The following is an 18,183-nucleotide window of genomic DNA, read 5'->3' as shown; positions in this document are numbered from 1 at the left end:
TTGAGGGGGATGTGACCAAAGACAAGCACAAAGGCAGAAAGTTGGCTGTGACAGAGGAAGACCCTGAATTTATACTGACATCAGACTGCATGGCGGTTTGATGCTCTGCAGCATTGCACATCTGGTTATCCTGGGAGCAGAAAACATAGCACTGATCTAGGTTGGGATCTGGCTGAAGAGTGCATGGAAGTATGGGTCCCAAGGAACTATGACAATTAATAGGAACAAACCAGACTGGATAAGGAAGGAAGAAAAATCAAGATGCAGTTCTTATGATCTCAAAGAAAGCAAATGGTCCAAAACAAAGGTCTTAGAGATGAAGAAAAACATGGAAGAATAAAAAAAAAAAAAATAAGAGCTTGTAGGCTAGGATTCTGCTTAAAGAAAGAGATGTTCGAACTGAAGCTTTTAGAGGTGACGTACTTGTGAGGAATGGTGAAGTCAGGTGTGGACATGGAGAATGGGATGATGAAGGAGACCAGAGGTGAAGCTTACTGGAATTTAGAAGGTCAAGAATCTTAAAATCATGGCATTGGTGAGTGAAGTGATAACAGTCATTTGCAAGAGTTCAGGTAGAGAATGTGAGTTGGGAGCTAAAATCCTTAGATAATTTTTTTTTTTTTTTTTGAGACTTAATTTCACTCTTGTTGCCCAGGCTGGAGTGCAGTGGCGTGATCTCAGCTCATTGCAACCTCCACCTCCTGGGTTCAAGCAATTCTCCTGCCTCAGTCTTCCAAGTAGCTGAGGTTACAGGTATGTGTCACCACGCCCAGCTAATTTTGTATTTTTAGTGGTGATGGGGTTTCACCATGTTGGCCAGGATGGTCTTGAACTGACCTCAGGTGATCCACCCTCCTCGGCCTCCCAAAGTGCTGGGATTACAGGATTAAGCCACCACGCCTGGCCCTTAGAGAAATCTGAAGAGTTACTGGAAGGTAACTGATGATAGGGATAGAACGATAAAGAGTGCTAAGGTGCATGGCAAGTTTTGAGTGATCAGGGATTTCTAACAGAGATTGAGGAATAAGAAACTGAGAGTAACACTAGAGAGGAAAGACAGTGCTGACCCCTCTCCCAGTGCTGTGCCTGGTGTGATGTGGAAAATTAGAAGTTAAAGGGGAAATGATTCATCTGATACCAAGTATTTCACATTGCCCAAACCATACATATTAATAGTTTATTTCAGTAAATCCAAAATCCTCACTAAGAAAGCATATTAAATTCACCAATTTTATTTCAATAATATTCTTAATAATAATAAACACATTTTGAATTATCTTGGAGTAAAATTTTGTAACGCAAAATGTTATTTTTAATTTTTTTCCAATTATTTAACAACATATAAGTATTTTACCTTAAATAATTTAACAACGTATAAATATTTTACCTTAAATAATTTAATAGCTTCTGTCTGTAGGGCTTCAGAAGGTAGAGTTGTCAGAGGAGAAATGATTCCTTCTTTACTGTGACACAAAGTGGGGTGTCTCCATATCTGCGAGGCTAAATGCAGAATAAAATATGAACAGAAAACTGAATAAACCACTTATTTCGGCCTCCCATTAAATTCATCCTCTAGACATTAGCTCATTCAGGCTTGGCTCACAACTTTAAGTCACAAAGGTCAGAAAAAAACTCTTTGGCAACATTATTTTATTTTGGTAGCCAGGCCATTGGGATTCTCATGTTACTGTTTTTTTTGTTTGTTTGTTTGTTTTCTTTTTTTTATTAATTTAAAAAATTTCCATAGGTGGTATTTGGTTACATGAGTAAGTTCCTTAGTGTTGATTTGGAAGATTTTGGTGCACCCATCACCTGAGCAGTATATACTGAACCTGATTTGCCTCACCCGCTTCCCACCCTTTCCCCCTGAGTCCCCAAAGTCTATTCTGTCATTCTTATGCCTTTGCATCCTCACAGTTTAGCTGCCATTTATGAGTGAGACATGTTCTTGTTTTGGATAATCTTGAAGAGTTGGGTCCTAATTTACTAGGCTGCAATAAGTAAGCCTATTTATTGCAATAAGTCTACCAGGGCACTAACACATTGCTTAAATGTGCTAAAGATTGGTGACCTAGGTAGTGGGCATGACTATATATGAGAAAGAGCTGGAGAAAGATCTAGAACTTCTCTAGAGAGGAGAAGCCAAAGTAGAAAGAGATATAAAGATAAAGAGGAACTTGAAGGCATTCCTAAAATCAATATTTATTAAATTCCTGTGTTGGACACGGCAAATAAAATATGGTCTCTCTTAGTGTGTAAAGCATAGGATAGAATCTAGACTCTCAGTGGGGAAACCTTAGCCATAAAAATTCATTTCAGACTAGGCACAGTGGCTCATGCCTGGAATGCCAGCACTCTGGGAGGCCGAGGTGGGCGGATTACTTGAGCTCAGGAGTTCAAGACCAGCCTTTGCCATGACGAAACCCCATCTCTGCCAACGATACAAAAATTAGCTGGGCATGGTGGTGCACGCCTGTGGTCCTAGCTACTCAGAAGGCTGAGGCAGGAGGATCACTTGAGCCCAAGAGGCAGAGGGTGCAGTGAGCTGAGATCATGCCACTGCACTCCAGCCTGGGTGACAGAGTGAGACTCCGTCTCAAAAACAAAACAAAAACTTAATTTCAATGCAAAATTACAAATGCTATAAATCTTTTGGTTTCCCTGGGCCACATTGGAAGAAGAATTGTCTTGGGCCACACATAAAATATATTAACACTAATGATAGCTGATGGGCTTAAAAACAAAAAACCTCAGAAAGAAATTTCGTAATGTTTTAAGAAAGTTTAGGAATTTGTGTTGGGTCACATTCAAAGCCATGCTGGGCCGCATGCCACCTGTCGGTTGCAGGTTGGACAAGCTTGCTATAAAAGAATTAAGTGACAAAGCGTATTAGGACATAATTTTAACATTGATGAAGCACCTTTTATGAGCCAGATGCTGAGCTGGAGGGGGCTGGCTGGGGGATCTCCTAAGGCTAGGTGAGGTTTCATTATGTTGGTGAGGACTGCCAAGGAAGGGGGCATTCCAAGCAGAGGAGCAATGGAAGCAAAGGCCGAGGGAGGTGACCTGACACAGCCTAATAAGGAATGATGGTGTCCCTGCAGCCAAAGAGCCACAGAGAGAATTTTCTCCCATGATGAACAAAGGCAGTGAAAAGGTGGGTATATTTCAGGGAAACAGGAACCCATTAAGTGAAAACTCCATTAGGCTAAGTGGGTTGAGGTCCATTTCATAAACCATAAAGCTTTATTTATATATTTATGAACTTACAAGGCTCCCCGTCTATGTTTAGCAATTTGCAAACCAGTTGTTCAAATTCAGATCCAACGTTGACATTGTTGCTTCCAGCTGCAACAGTCAGATGGTAAAGCCAGGTGTCCTGAAAATCAGAACATATTAACAGAAATGTGAAGACACAGTTTTGATTACTCAAAAAAATAAAAACTTGCATAAACAGTAGAAAACTTTGAGATGGAAACGAACCACTTGCTTTAATTTTGAATAATAATGAAAAGCCATTTATTCAAACCATTCTGAGGCATGCTCACTTGAACTGTGTTTATATTACCTTTTCCCATTATTCACATTTTTCTTATTTTCTTCAGATGCGTCTTAGAAAAGCATGACAAAATTAAGAAGAATAACACATGTTAAGAGACTAAATACAACCAGCTGATATTCTTTTATAAAATAAATAAATCCTATGAAATTAAAAATCTGGCTCCCAGAGTGATACATACAGGATATTTTGGAAATCCAGAAAATTTAAAGAAAACATAATATCCATCTTATCCCATTCACCAGAGATTTCTGGTCTTTTTTTTCTCTATGAAAATATATATGTAGATTAAATTTTTACATAGTTGAATTATTCTAAAAGTAGAGGATAATTTCTGAATTTTAGTAATATAGTACAAGCACTCCCTTGTTGCTAGAAATTCTTTATAAACAAGTTTTAATGACTGCAGGATATTCTATTACACATATGGACATACCATATTTATTTAAGCAATTTCTTATTGCTGAACGTTATGATGGTTACTAACTTCTCACTGGTAAAAAATACTGTGACAGCTATCACCTGTTAACTGAAAAGGAAATGTTATATTTTCCATGTTTAAAATCCTTAAAAAATAAAATTACTTGAAAAAGAGTATTATAGGCCGGGCATGGTGGCTCACACCTGTAATCCCAGCATTTTAAGAGGCCAAGGAGGGTGGATCACTTGAGGTCAGGGGTTTGAGACCAGCCTGGCCAATGTGGTGAAACCTTGTCTCTACTAAAAATACAAAAATTAGCCGGGCATTGTGGTGCACGCCTGTAGTCCCAGCTGTGGTGCACGCCTGTAGTCGCAGCTGTTCAGGAGGCTGAGGCAAGAGAATCTCTTGAACCCGGGAGGCAGAGGTTGCAGTGAGCCAAGATCATGCCACTGCACTCTAGCCTAGTGACAGAGTGAAACTCTGTTTTTTTTTTTTTTAAATGAGTATTGTGTCGAACAAACTATACATAAATGTTTGGCTGCATTTACTAACATTTTCTTTCTCTTTCTTTTTCTTTTTCTTTTTTTTCTGAGACAGAGTCTTGCTATGTCACCCAGGCTGGAGTGCAACGGCATGATCTCGATTCACTGCAACCTCCGCCTCCAGGTTCAAGTGATTCTCCTGCCTCCGCCTCCTGAGTAGCTAGGATTACAGGCACCTGTCACCACGCCCAGCTACTTTTTGTATTTTTAGTAGAGACAGAGTTTCACCGGGTTGGCCAGGCTGGCCTCGAACTCCTGACCTCAGGTGATCCACCTGTCTTGGCCTCCCAAAGTGCTAGGATTACAGGCGTGAGCTACGGTGCCTGGCCAACATTTTCTTAGTATATATTTTTTGAAATAGAATTATGAGTCATTACTAGGGCGTGAAAACTTTCAGGAATTCTTGAAACATATTTTCAAAGTACTTTCCAAAGCATTTACACTAATTTCTATTCCCACCAGTAGTGTATAGGAGTGCTTCCCTCCTCATAGCTTCACTAGCATAATTTTTTAAATCTTTGATAACCTCAGAGACAATAAAAGCTTTATCACTTTTAAATGTGCATATCTTTGATTACAGATGAGTGTAAGCATTCATTAGCCATTAAATTCCTCAGTAAGTTGTTCGTCAGGCCCTCTTTCCATTTTTCTACTAGAAACATAGTCCTTTTCAAATCAAATGAGAGGTAGCAGAGGCAAGTGTTCAGGAACACAGGCACTGTGGTTAGAGACAGGGGTCTAATATCAACTCTGCCTTTTGCCAGATGTGTGACCACAAAAAAGTTCTTCAGTCTTTCCACCTACAAATGGGAATAAGGTCACCTCCCACAGAGGGTAATTGGAAGGATGAAGAAGAGATATACTTAGCACTTGGCCTGATACATGTGCTCAAAAACAATGACCAATAGTAACAATAATAATCTATAAAGAGTTGTTTATATGTTAAGGATACAGTAGCCATCCATGAAATATTTTGTTTTCTGTATTATCTTTTTAGTCATATTTATGACAATATTTGACAGAAAGAATTATTTCAATTTTTATAGTCAAATCTATCAACCATTTGCACTCTGATTTCTTACACTGCCTTTTTGTTTTCATTCTTTCTTTCTTTCTTTTTTTTTTTTGAGATGGAGTCTTGCTCTGTCACCAGGCTGTAGTTCAGTGGTGCGATCTCGGTTCACTGCAACCTCTGCTTCCTGGGTTCAAGTGATTCCCCTGCCTCAGCCTCCCAAGTAGCTGGGATTACAGGCACGCGCCACCTTGCCTGGCTAATTTTTGTATTTTAGCAGAGACAGGGTTTCAACATGTTGGCCAAGATGGTCTCCATCTCCTGACCTTGTGATCCACCTGCTTCAGCTTCCCAAAGTGCTGGGATGGACGTGAGCCACCGCGCCCGGTCCACCTTTTTGTTTTCTTAGAAAGTACTTCTGATTCAGAAATCAGATAAAGGCCCTCTTAAAAAATAATTTCATTGAATTCTTTTAACTCTTTAAATTCATCTGGAAATTATTTTGCTATCTGTATGAGATGAAAAACTAATGTTTCCTAAGTAGCCAATTTCCTCAATATATAATAAATACATAACCCTATGTATTGAATGATACATTACTTACCCATTAATTTGTGATACCTCCTTTATCATAAATGACTACATGCACATATAATACATAAAATAATTAATTTTCCAAAGTATCTAAGCCCAAATTTTAATAAAATTAGTCAAAAATATAAAATGGAGTCCTTAGATTTACCAAAAAATACTCAGTCTGAGAGATTCACATTTTTAACATAAGGTCCTTTAGCCCTCCACTTCCATGCACTAATTTCAGCCTTGATACCACTTTTACCAACAGGATTGGAAAATGACATATTTGAACAAGGCTCATTTCCAGGGAGGTAAATAATCTCTGAAAACAGAGTTGAAAGTCTATAGCAAAATTTTCTTCCTTATTTCCATTACATTGATTTGACAATTATTACAAATATCTGAATAATATTAGTCTACATCATTCTAAATCAACCAATAAGTCTTTGAATACCTTTTCATGCTTGGATCCAATTAGGAGGTAAGTCGGACCTTGGTCTTTGGGATGGATAACAATAGTATAATGTGTGGATAACAGACTGCGTCCACTGGCTTCATAATCTTCATCTGAATCACAAGATCGGTCGACCTCTTCCACTTTAGCCTCCCAGAGTTTGATCTGACCTAAAGGAAACTAAAGTAAATGTTAGTAATTATGAGGAAGGCATTTTCTAAATCTTTTCCTACTAAAATGTTTCATAGTCTTTTTCATTTTTAAATTTATAAAGCACACTTTTAAATTTTTTTATTTTCCTTTTTTTTTTAGAGACAGGATTGGGTCTCCCAGGCTGGAGTGCAGTGGCTCAATCAGTAACCTCACTGTAACCTCGAACTCCTGGGCTTAAGGGATCCTTCCATCTCAGCCTCCCAAATAGCTAGCACTACAGGCACATGGCACCATAACCAGCTGATTAAAAAAATTTTTTTTTTGTTTGGAGATAGGGTCTTGCTACATTCCCCAGGCCAGTCTCAAACTCCGGGGCTCAAAGAATCCTCCTGCCTCAGTCTCCCAAAGTGCTGGGATCACAAGCCTGAGCCACCACACAAGCATAACATATCTTTTTAAAAATGATGCCTAGAGGCAATTTGATCATCCATAGTGTAACAAAAGTAGTGGCAACAACCAAAGAGCCCAAGAGTAATATGAAAGAACCATATACATATTAGAGATTTAACTTTTGAGGAAAAAGCAAGGTGCTACTTCTATACAGTAGTTCAGATGATTCAGCTGTACTAAAATTGTTATAGGAGGCAGAAAGAAATTATTTAGATAGACAGTTAGGGTAAAGTGAGTCCCCAGCAGAAAACTTTCCTTTTAAAAAAAGCAGCTCAGCTTCTCTGAGAAAACACCAAATGGTGGATGACGCCGGTGCAGCGGGGGTGCCTGGAGGCCCTGGTGGCCCTGGTAGCCCTGGGATGGGGAACCGCGGTGGCTTCCGCGGAGGTTTCGGCAGTGGCATCCGGGGCCTTGAGGGGCCGCGGAGACAAGGCTGAGGATAAGGAGTGGATGCCCGTCACCAAGCTGGGCTGCTTGGTCAAGGACATGAAGATCAAGTCCCTGGAGGAGATCTACCTCTTCTCCCTGCCCATTAAGGAATCTGAGATCATTGATTTTTTCTTGGGGGCCTCTCTCAAAGACGAGTTTTTGAAGATTATGCCGGTGCAGAAGCAGACCGGTGCTGGCCAGCGCACCAGGTTCAAGGCGTTTGTTGCTATCGGGGACTACAATGGCCATGTCCGCCTGGGTGTTAAGTGCTCCAAGGAGGTGGCCACTGCCATTTGTGGGGCCATCATCCTGGTCAAACTCTCCATTGTCCCTGAGCGCAGAGGCTACTGGGGGAACAAGATTGGCAAGCCCCACATCGTCCCTTGCAAGGTGACAGACCGCTGTGGCTCTGTGCTGGTGCACCTCATCCCTGCACCCAGGGGCACTGGCATTGTCTCAGCACCTATGCCCAAGAAGCTGCTCATGATGGCTGGTGTCGATGACTGCTACACCTCAGCCCGGGGCTGCACTGCCACCCTGGGCAACTTCGCCAAGGCCACCTTTGATGCCATCTCTAAGACCTACAGCTACCTGACCCCTGACCTCTGGAAGGAGACTGTGTTTACCAAGTCTCCCTATCAGGAATTCACTGACCACCTTGTCAAGACCCGCACCAGAGTCTCCGTGCAACGGACCCAGGCTCCAGCTGTGGCTACAACATAGGGTTTTTATACAAGAAAAATAAAGTGAATTAAGCCTGAAAAAAAAAAAAAAAAAGCAGCTCAAAGATAGCTCCTTTTCTAACCTCATGCAGTTCAAAGAAATCACTTCTCTTCTCACAACAAGCAGCCTGAAAGAGCAGACAGTAAAACACAGACAAGACAGCTTCGGCACAGGAGTGGGGAAGGTCTCCTGGGTAATTACCAAACTTCACACTTGTACAATGGGCCCCAATAAAACAGTGGGCCTTAATAAGCACATTCTTTTCCCTTTGGCACACTAAGATAGGGAAGCTAAAAGCAGACTTGGGGGTGGGGGGTGCCTACAGCTGCAAGAAGATGGGAACAAACACAGAAACTCTCCCTCCCAGATAACCAGGACGAAGAAACACAGACTAAGAGTCAGCCTATGTGGTCAGGGAATGAGACACAGCTGATAAAAAAAAACAAAAAACAAAAAACAAACAAAAAAAACTGTTCTGTACGGATAGCACACCTGGTCCCAACTAAACCATCAGGAGGATAAGATATCCCCTCCTTACGAGCCCCCTCCTCACTAGCCCATTTATAAAAACCTTGATATTTTTACTACAACTTGGCAACCCACTCGGGACCCTTCTCTGTGATGGAGAGCTGTTTTTTCCTTTTGCACTGTCTACTAAACTCCTGCCCTAAACTCACTCTGTCTGTGTGTGTCCACGACCTAGATCTCCTTGGCCGTGAGAACAAGAACTTTGGTATCCTCCACCTTCCAGGCTCAAGTGATCCTCCAACCTTGGCCTCCCTAGTAGTTGGGACTACAGGCACGCACTACCACACTCAGCTAATTTTTAAATTTTTTGTAGAGACAGGGTCCTGCTATGTTGTCCAGGCTGGTCTCAAACTCCTGGGCTCAAACAATCCTCCCACCTCTTGGCCTCCCAAAGTGCTGGGATTATAGGCATGAGCCATCGTGCCTGGCCTCAGCATTGTTTTTAATGGTTGTCTGTGTTAATCTCCACCCCATTAGCAATATTGAGTATAACGGCATGTATTTTAAATATAGCTGGTCAGACCTGAGAGTGTAGTCTGTTAAATGGGAGGGAGAAATACTAACTGTCCCACGTGGTCACTAGACCAAGAAGTTTAGTCTCATTAACACAGTAACAGTCACAGGCTGCTCTTCAGAGGAGCGGACATCATTATATTATATAAGTACTCATGGCCCATGTTGGTTCAACTTTTATAGTTTCAGTTACCCAAAGGTGACACAGAATACCCGCAGCGATGACTGGGCATGCATTTTACCTTTGGGTAGATACCCCGTCTTTTTACTCTGAAGTTAAAAATAATTCAGATTCTTTTGTGGAGGGGATTAAACATTAATAAACAGAATATAAACAGGCAGATGGATGGGTAGATAAGTGGTATTCGGGAATTTGAGGGCCTGGCACAGAACTAGATTCTTTTTCCTTTTTAGGTTTTCTTTCCTAACTTGCTGCTTCCTTCTGTCAACCTTATCTGGTCTGTAAGAACCTGGGAAAAATATAAGAAACTGATGGTTGTGGGGAGGGAGTAGAAGAAGACTTTTCTAGGTCTTAGAAGATGCATTAATTAAAAGTTGCTAAGGCTTGTAATTAAGAATCAAGACCCTTGTAGGTGTAGGTGATAGATCTTTGTATAATTATCTCGGTTGCACCAGATTATACCAAATATCAACCTCATAAAGATTCTGAAGTTTTACAAAGTAAGAGAAGAGTGAAAAGGAAAAGTTTAAGCCCTAACAAACAAAAAGTTATTTCAATTGGCATATTAAAAATACATACATACCTTATCTTCTTGACTTCGAAAATAATACAATGTCTTTCCTATTAGTGTACACCAGACTCTCTTGGAATATCCATGTTTTACCTGAAATCATATTTCAATGAATTACAAATGTAGCCCAGAACTCTGACACCTTAAAGTATAGCTTATATACTCTATTCGAGTTTCTATAGGTATTCAGTTTGCCCAGATATAAGTGATATTCCAAATAGATGGTCCAATGCTGTTTAAGATTTACCTGTTACACATTGAGCACACATGGACATAAATATGGAAACAACAGACACTGTGGACTACCAGGGTAGAGGGAACCGGGGTGGCCGGGTTAAAAAACTACCTATCAGGTACCATGCTCACTAGCTGGGTGAGGGGATCTATACTCCAAACCTCAGCATCATGCAATATTCACATGTAACAAACCTGCACATGTACCCCTATATCTAAAATAAAAGTTGTAAAAAAAAAAAAAAAGATTTACCTGTTAACAGGAGTAGAATGGCAAGTTTTGCTTTAGTGCTCACCATTCAACATATAATGAATGTTTACTGTGCATCAAATACTATGCCTAGGACTGAGGTTTCACAGATGGATAAAGAACGGAGTGGAGGGGTGGATTGTGATTATGTAATGGGGTACAATGTATGTTATTATGAGTGATGGGTATCCTAAAAGCTCTGACAGAATCACTATGCAATCAATGCAAGTAACAGAATAGAACTTGTACCCCATAAATGCATTAACATAAAGAAGAGAAAGTGCAATTTCACCAGTAAGTATATTTCATAGTTTCCATATTTCACAGATTTCCAATAGTCCTGTGGCTCTCTAGGTTAACACTCTAACGTTAGAAGTGAGAAGATGAAGGCCGGGCACGGTGGTTCATGCCTGTAAGCTCAGGACTTTGGGGGGCCGAGGCAGGTGGATCACCTGAGGTCAGGAGTTCAAGACCAGCCTGACCAATATGGTGAAACCCCATCTCTACTAAAAATACAAAAATTAACCAGGCATGGTAGTGGACATCTGTAGTCCCAGCTACTCGGGAGGCTGAAACAGGAGAATTGCTTGAACCCGGGAGGCGGAGGTTGCAGTGAGCCAAGATCACACCACTGCACTCCAGCCTGGGCTACAGAGCAGACTCCGTCTCAAAAATAAAATAAAATAAAATAAAAATAAAAAAGAACTGAGAAGATGAAAACCTAAAGAATTCTAGTAATTTCCCAAATGTAAAACAGTCATTCATTCAAAAACATTTGATGCCTTCTTAGAAGTAATCATACAAAGTAATAAAATAATGTTAAAAGCTATTGCTGTAAATTGAGTACCTCCTATATATCAGGTACTAAGCTAAGTGACTGGGACAGAATTTGAATCTAGCTCTTGACTTTGAATAGTCAGTAAGTGATATAGGTCCTGGAGAAACAGATTTGAACAAGATACAGTCTCCTTTCTCAGGAAGCTCACAGCCTTGTGAGGAAGACAATTAGCAGTATGCTAAATATTTTCATCAAGAGTGCAAAGAGGCTCACAACTGGGCTATGGTGAGAGCCAAATACGAAAACATAAATAAAGGATAGCAGTGGTTACTCAATGAATGCTTCTGTCCTCACTATGAATAAGAAGGAAAACACGTTTTCTTTTAAACTCATAAACTCAGTCAGCATTTGGGCTTTTCAAACGGTTTAAGCAAACGAGTAACTCCACCACCTAACGGTTTGATGGATTTAGAATACTGTTTGAGACAAAACAAAAAATGTTTCATTTGAGACATGTTTCAATTTAATTCAATTTAGAAACATATTTACAGACAAATATCCTGGAAGCTTTAAATAGCGTTGTGTGGGGTGTTTTTTTCTTTTCTTCTTTAAACAATCTCCAGAAAGAAGTCTCATAAAAACTGAAGTATAATGCATCTGGCTATAGACAGTGTGCTTCTGAAATGATTTGTCTTTAAAAGAGAACAATGTATGCCTTTGAAGAACGGCAAATTAATGAAGACCTTTGCCAATTCACTGTAAAAGCTGTGTTTTAACAATCTATCTTTATACATAAATCTTGCATTAGGATTTTTTTTTTTTTTTTTTGATACAGAGTCTCGCTCTGTCACCCAGGCTGGAGTGCAGTGGCGCAATCTCCGCTCACTGCAACCTCCACCTCCCGGGTTCAAGCTATTTTCCTGCTTCAGCCTCCCGAGTAGCTGGGACTACAGGCGTTTGCTACCATGGCCAGCTAATTTTTGCATTTTTAGTAGAGATGGGGTTTCACCATGTTGGCCAGGGTGGTCTCAATCTCTTGACCTCGTGATCTGCCCGCCTCGGCCTCCCGAAGTGCTGGGATTATGGGTGTGAGCCACCGCACCCAGCCTAGAATTTCTTAAAACCCTGACTTACTCTTTAAAAAATTAGAAAACAAATTATACTAGAAGAATCCTCATGAAAATTTAAAGGCAACCTCAAATCTCAAAGTGAACTAATTAAAAGAGTAATTTTTTTTACCATGCCTCCATAACAAAGGTAGTTCCTATTGGTTTTGTTTGAAATTTTGAAGACAAACAGTACATCATATCCCAATGAGCCCTTGCCACAGCACAAACCATAAGCCCCTACGGTATTCTCTCCTTCCCCATAAGCCCATCCCTGTAGTGCTCTCCACCACAAATCCTGCCACCAGCCTTGCTGACTTCACTATCAAGGTGAAACTCTCAGATGATAATAGCTAGCATTTTTTTTGTGTGTGTTTATGATATGCCAGGCACTGTTCTAACACAATTTATATGTTTAAATAACTCATTTAATCCTCCCAGTACCTTGTGAGGTTGGCTCTATTATTACCCCCATTTTACAGGTGAGGATGCTAAGGCACAGAGCCTGTAAGTAACTTCTTCAAGGTCACACAGGTGGTAAGTGGCAGAGCCAGGACTTGTGCCCAGGCAGTCTGGCTCCCACCCTGGCCCTTGCCTCTTGCCACACTGTCTCCACATCCTTGCGCTCTTCACTTCTAATAACCTTTGTTGTCCTTCCACTTTTGCCGCCCATCCCCTCAGCCATACCCTAATCCTTTTTTCTTTACTGGGATTTACAGACAAAAATCCCACTTCTGCAATTGACTTTCTGCTCTCTGATCACAACTTCCTCTCAGTTCCTCCTGCTTCCCTCCCCCTCTCACTTACCGCACTCCTATTCTTGGGTTTTTTTGTTTGTTTGTTTGAGATGGAGTCTCACCATGTTGCCCAGTCTGAAGCACAGTGGCACAATCTTGGCTCACTGCAACCTCCATCTCCCAGGTTCCAGTGATTCTCCTGTCTCAGTCTCCTGAGTAGCTGGGATTACAGGCATGTGCTGCCATGCCTGGCTAATTTTTGTATTTTTAGTGAAGACAGGGTTTCACCATGTTGGCCAGGCTGGTCTCAAACTTCTGACCTCAGGTGATCCTCCCACCTTGGCCTCCCAAAGTGCTGGGATTACAGCCACCATGCTTGGCCCACGCTCTTATTCTTTGACCTCACTCATAATTTTAAGCCCCTTGATCCTTCCATTTTATTCTAGCTTATCAGTCCCCTCCTGGCCCCATGTCCTTCTCTGCCAACCTGGGTTTCCATGTTTGATCATGAAACAACTCTTGCTCCAGGGCCTGTGATTATGCTGTATTCCTATGCTTCTAACAAATCCACTCAACAAAATTCCATCTCCATTTGCTTTGAAATAATCTAGTGAAGAATGTAACAAGACACAGATGGTTACAGGGGGTTATAGGAAATAATATTAGCCATAATTAATAACTGTTGAAACTAGATGATGAATATATGAGGGCTCATTATATTATTCCCTCTATTTTCACATATGTTGGCAATGCCCATAATAAAACATTAATTTCAAATATCATCTTGATAGATAGGTGGTAAAGCAAGTAAAATGTTGATTACAGAAACAAGGTGATGGGAATATGGGTGTTCACTGTAAAATTATTCTGTTTTTTTGCATATTTGAAAATTTATACAATAAAATGTTAGAAAAAAACCACTATCCTCACTTGACTGCAATGTAAATTCTCTGCTCCTTTTCCTGGGCATCTGAAGATGTTAGAGAAAAATAATCAATATAAACTCAAATCAGGAAGTCTGGTGGGCCTTCAATAATACTTATCAAGCCTTCTATTTATCCTTGGGTACATCCTACTTTCCTGAATGATTATTCTCAATCCTTTTCCCCACTCTTAGTAAATAACATTGTCTTACGGGATAATGTTCATCAAGAAAACCGAGGATATTAGACATGATATCACTCAATGTCCCACAAACTTAAGATACTTGTCTACACCCTTCCTCACCTATCCTCCAGTTTCAGTCCTTCCAGTATGCCTTCCCACCACGTCCAGCCACCCACTTCTTCTGGACTTTGTCTTTAATCTCCCTCCTCCCCTCTTCCAGATGCCTGCCCCTTAGTTTGTAAACCCAAGGCACATCTTTCCCACCCTAAAAAATGCCTCTCCTGACTCCAGGTTCCCTCCAGCTTGATTCTAATGCACTGAAAGGTATAGATAGCCCTTGAAACTTAAATACTTCACTTACTAATCTCCCATTTACCCTTCAACCCACTGAAGGCAATGTACCTTCTTCTCTGAGCACATGTGACACTAGATCAGTCACAGGCATTACTCTCAGATCTCTGCACACATCTCCTTACTGTGCCCTGAAATTTACAAGTGTTCCCCTGCTCTCCCCTGCCCTACATAATTTCCCATAATTGCCACATATATGCTGATGATTCCTCTAACCCCGCTCTCCAACCCAGCCCTCCAGCACTCTCCTCTGATGTAGACTGGTGGTCTGCTGCCTGCTGGGTTTCTTAACTAAGACGTCCTACCAGCTCCTGATGTCTTCCAAAATAACCTTCTAATCTTCCTAAAACTGCTCCTCTTTCCTGAGCTCTCTCTTATCGGCTATCATCTTTCTACCGGGCATCTTTATCTCTTCTACTTGCTAACTCCAAATTCAACCAAACTAAAGATTTTACTTCTTACCATTATTTAAATTCATCTTCTCCTCTCTTTTCCTGTAACCCCTTCAGAGTTTCATCCTCTTCATGGGAACCACTCCCTTAACTGTTCTTAGAACCTCCACCTTGCCTCCCACTAATTCATCTTCCTTTTAGCAGAGTAATCTGTTAGCAACAGGAATATGCCCATGCTCCTGTTACAAACCCTGAAGGGTTTCAAATATCCTTCAGGATAAAGAACAAAGTCCTTAAAAAGACAAAAATAGCTCTCCACTGCTCTCCATAGGCCCCTCTAGCTTTTTCTCCGAAGGATTTGTTCTTAGTGCAGCTGGCACTGCTTAGAGATTTCTCTTCTCTTCTCTTCTCTTTCTTTTTGACTGACTTTCATTTGTCACTCAGGCTGGAGTGCAATACTGCAATCACAGCTCATTTCAACCTCCATCTCCCAGGTTCAGGCAATTCTCCTGCCTCAGCCTCCCAAGTAGCTGGGATTACAGGTGCCCACCACCACGCCTGGTTAATTTTTATATTTTTAGTACGGACGGTTTTTCACCATGTTGGTCAGGCTGGTCTCCAACTTCTGACCTCAGGTGATCTGCCTGCCTCGGCCTCCCAAAGTGCTGGGATTAGAGGTCTGAGCCACTGCTTCGAGACTCTAAGCCTTCATTCATGCTGTCTCCTAGCCTGGAGTACCAGCCCTCCGCCCATTCCCATTTGGTATAACTAACTCTCCTACTCCTCCTTGAAGTCTCAGCACTGGTAAATTTCCTCTCAGAAGTCATTCCTGACACATCTCAATAATTGTACTTTACATATATCATTATAAATAAGCTTTTGTCTCCCTCTTTCTCAACAGATTATGAGGCTCTCTGAGGAATGGGACAATGGCCTATTCATCGTAGTATCTTTCAGCACATTGTGCTCCATGTGGTAACTGCGTAATAAATTTTCGTTTTTTAAAGAGCCGAATTTTTATATAGAAAATGTTCTTCCTAAGCATTAAAATAAAAATTGTAAGAGTGAATGTCTAGAATCAAATTAGTCAAGTTCTTAGCATCTACCTATATTATTCTGTACTTACTAATAACAACGTGACAACCTGAGAAAACTTCCTCCCCTCCAAGGTACTCAAATGCAATTCGATAGTATCTCATATTGCAACCTGAATGTGAGCTCAGAACAAGTCACTTAGAATAACTGAGGGAAGCTGTTGTCTTATAAGGTTCTGAGGGTGAAAACATGGGGGTGGACAAGCACAAATGGCAGGAAGGAAAGTTAATAAGCATCCTGGCTATAAACCCTAATGATTTAGTCATCTGAGAATCCCATTGACTCATGCTCATTTAAAATGCAATTGTGAAATGGGAAGTGGAGGATCACAGAAACATTACAGGAGCAGAAACTGACATGCCATGCTGATAAAGTAAAAACAAGCAAGCAAACAAAAACCTAATGGTGGGGAAGTAATAAACCCTTAGCCATGGGATCATCTTAAATTCTCAGGGTTTGATATACATTCTCAGGGTCCTCGAAACAAGAGCATAGCTCATTATTATGAATTACAGTAAGAATGTGATTAAAAGTAGCAGTGTGTTCACTGGAAATGTATTGTGCAAATATTTTGTTCCTAACCCATCAGTAACTAAGAAAACATTGTCACAGTTGTATTTTAGAAAAAACATAGTACATAGTATATCTCTTTGTTTAATGCAATGGTGAATTATTTTTTACCTTTGCTATAGTTGTCAGTCTTTTTAAATATTATGGAATAGCTCCCACCTACATTCCCACATTATTAATAAGTATAAACTACACAGTAGCATTGTTCCTTTCCATCTAATTTTCCACCTCTTACATAATCAGAGTACATGAATGAGGAGTGATTATGTGTGTATAAATATTTTATTGTATTTTTAAAAAGTGACCAATAGGACTTTTTAAAACTTAAAAATAATATTAAGTATAAGTCAATACTTATTGTAAAAAAAAAAAAACAGAATTAAGCAAAAATAAAATAAAATCACAGAGATAACCAATATACCTTGGTATATTTCCCATTCAGACATTTTTCTATAAATACTTACAACAAATAAGGGATAATAATGTAACACTGCACTCTACTTATTACCTAACAATACATCATATTTCTATAGCATTAGATATTCTTTTACAACATTTAAAAGGCTGCATAGTAAAGCATTATATGGTTGTACAAACATTTTTTTTAAGCTATACCTTACCCTATGTCTAAGTTGGTCCCAATTTTTGTTTATTAGGAATCATGCTGTGCAAGGAATCTTTCTGGGGTAATGGACATGTTCTGCATCTTAATAGAGTCAACAGTAAATAGCTTTCAAAACTCATCAAACTCTACACTTAAGATCTGTGCATTTCAGATATATTAATCATACCTCGTTTTTTAAAATAGGAAAAGAAACATGCTGCGAGGAACATCTCATAATTAAATCTTTCGCAAATTAAGACCATTTCCTAAGGATAAATTTTTAAAACGGAGATTGCTGGATCAAAGGAGATATATATGAATGTGTGTGTGTGTGTGTGTGTGTGTGTGTGTGTTTAAAATATTTGATATTGATTTGTTCACTCAAAATTATTGGCTAAGTTAACACTTCAGCCAACATACTGCCAAACTGCCTTGTAGAATAATACTCTCACTAGCAGATTTATTTTCTACTGCCTCTATAATTGCAGAAACTAGCAGATTTCTTAATCTGTCAATACTAGATTTCAAAATTTGTAAAAATGTCTTACTTTTCACCAGATTTTAAAAAGTGACACCTATTATTTCAATCTGTGCTTTTAAAAAAATTCTAAGTGACAGTAAAATGTTTTTCCATATGCTTATTGATCATTTGTATTCCTTCCAATCTCGATGATCTCTCCTTCTTTCCCATTGAGTCCTTTGTTCCTTTTCCCCCAACTGGTATTCATTGTTTGCTTACTGGTTAGAAAAAAGTGTTAAATATTAATGATATGAACCAGTTTTCACATGTTTCAAATACCTCCTCAAAGTTTTTCAATCCTTCTTTTAAAAATTCTGCTCATAGAAT

At 39.9% G+C, this 18,183-nt stretch overlaps 1 protein-coding gene and 1 pseudogene across 2 annotated transcripts in view; one reads left to right on the top strand and one right to left on the bottom strand.

Annotated features, from left to right (window-relative positions):
* Positions 1-18,183, bottom strand: part of PLEKHH2 (pleckstrin homology, MyTH4 and FERM domain containing H2) — a 114,279-nt gene that overhangs the window by 36,857 nt on the left and 59,239 nt on the right. Inside the window, exons 15-18 of the mRNA XM_025354654.1 lie at positions 10,125-10,205; positions 6,565-6,744; positions 3,271-3,379; positions 1,388-1,500 (exon numbers count right to left, since the gene is read on the bottom strand). Of these exons, the coding sequence (XP_025210439.1) occupies positions 1,388-1,500; positions 3,271-3,379; positions 6,565-6,744; positions 10,125-10,205 (483 nt within the window). The remainder of the gene's footprint in view (positions 1-1,387; positions 1,501-3,270; positions 3,380-6,564; positions 6,745-10,124; positions 10,206-18,183) is intronic.
* LOC112605071 lies at positions 7,518-8,373 on the top strand (annotated as a pseudogene). The gene has a single exon (XR_003115343.1). The product of XR_003115343.1 is annotated as a 40S ribosomal protein S2 pseudogene (transcript).

Source organism: Theropithecus gelada, chromosome 13 (genome assembly GCF_003255815.1).
Source record: "Theropithecus gelada isolate Dixy chromosome 13, Tgel_1.0, whole genome shotgun sequence".
In the NCBI taxonomy this organism is placed as follows: domain Eukaryota; kingdom Metazoa; phylum Chordata; class Mammalia; order Primates; family Cercopithecidae; genus Theropithecus; species Theropithecus gelada.
The sequence above is the reverse complement of the archived record's forward strand: the minus strand, read 5'-3'. Positions and strand labels throughout refer to the sequence as shown.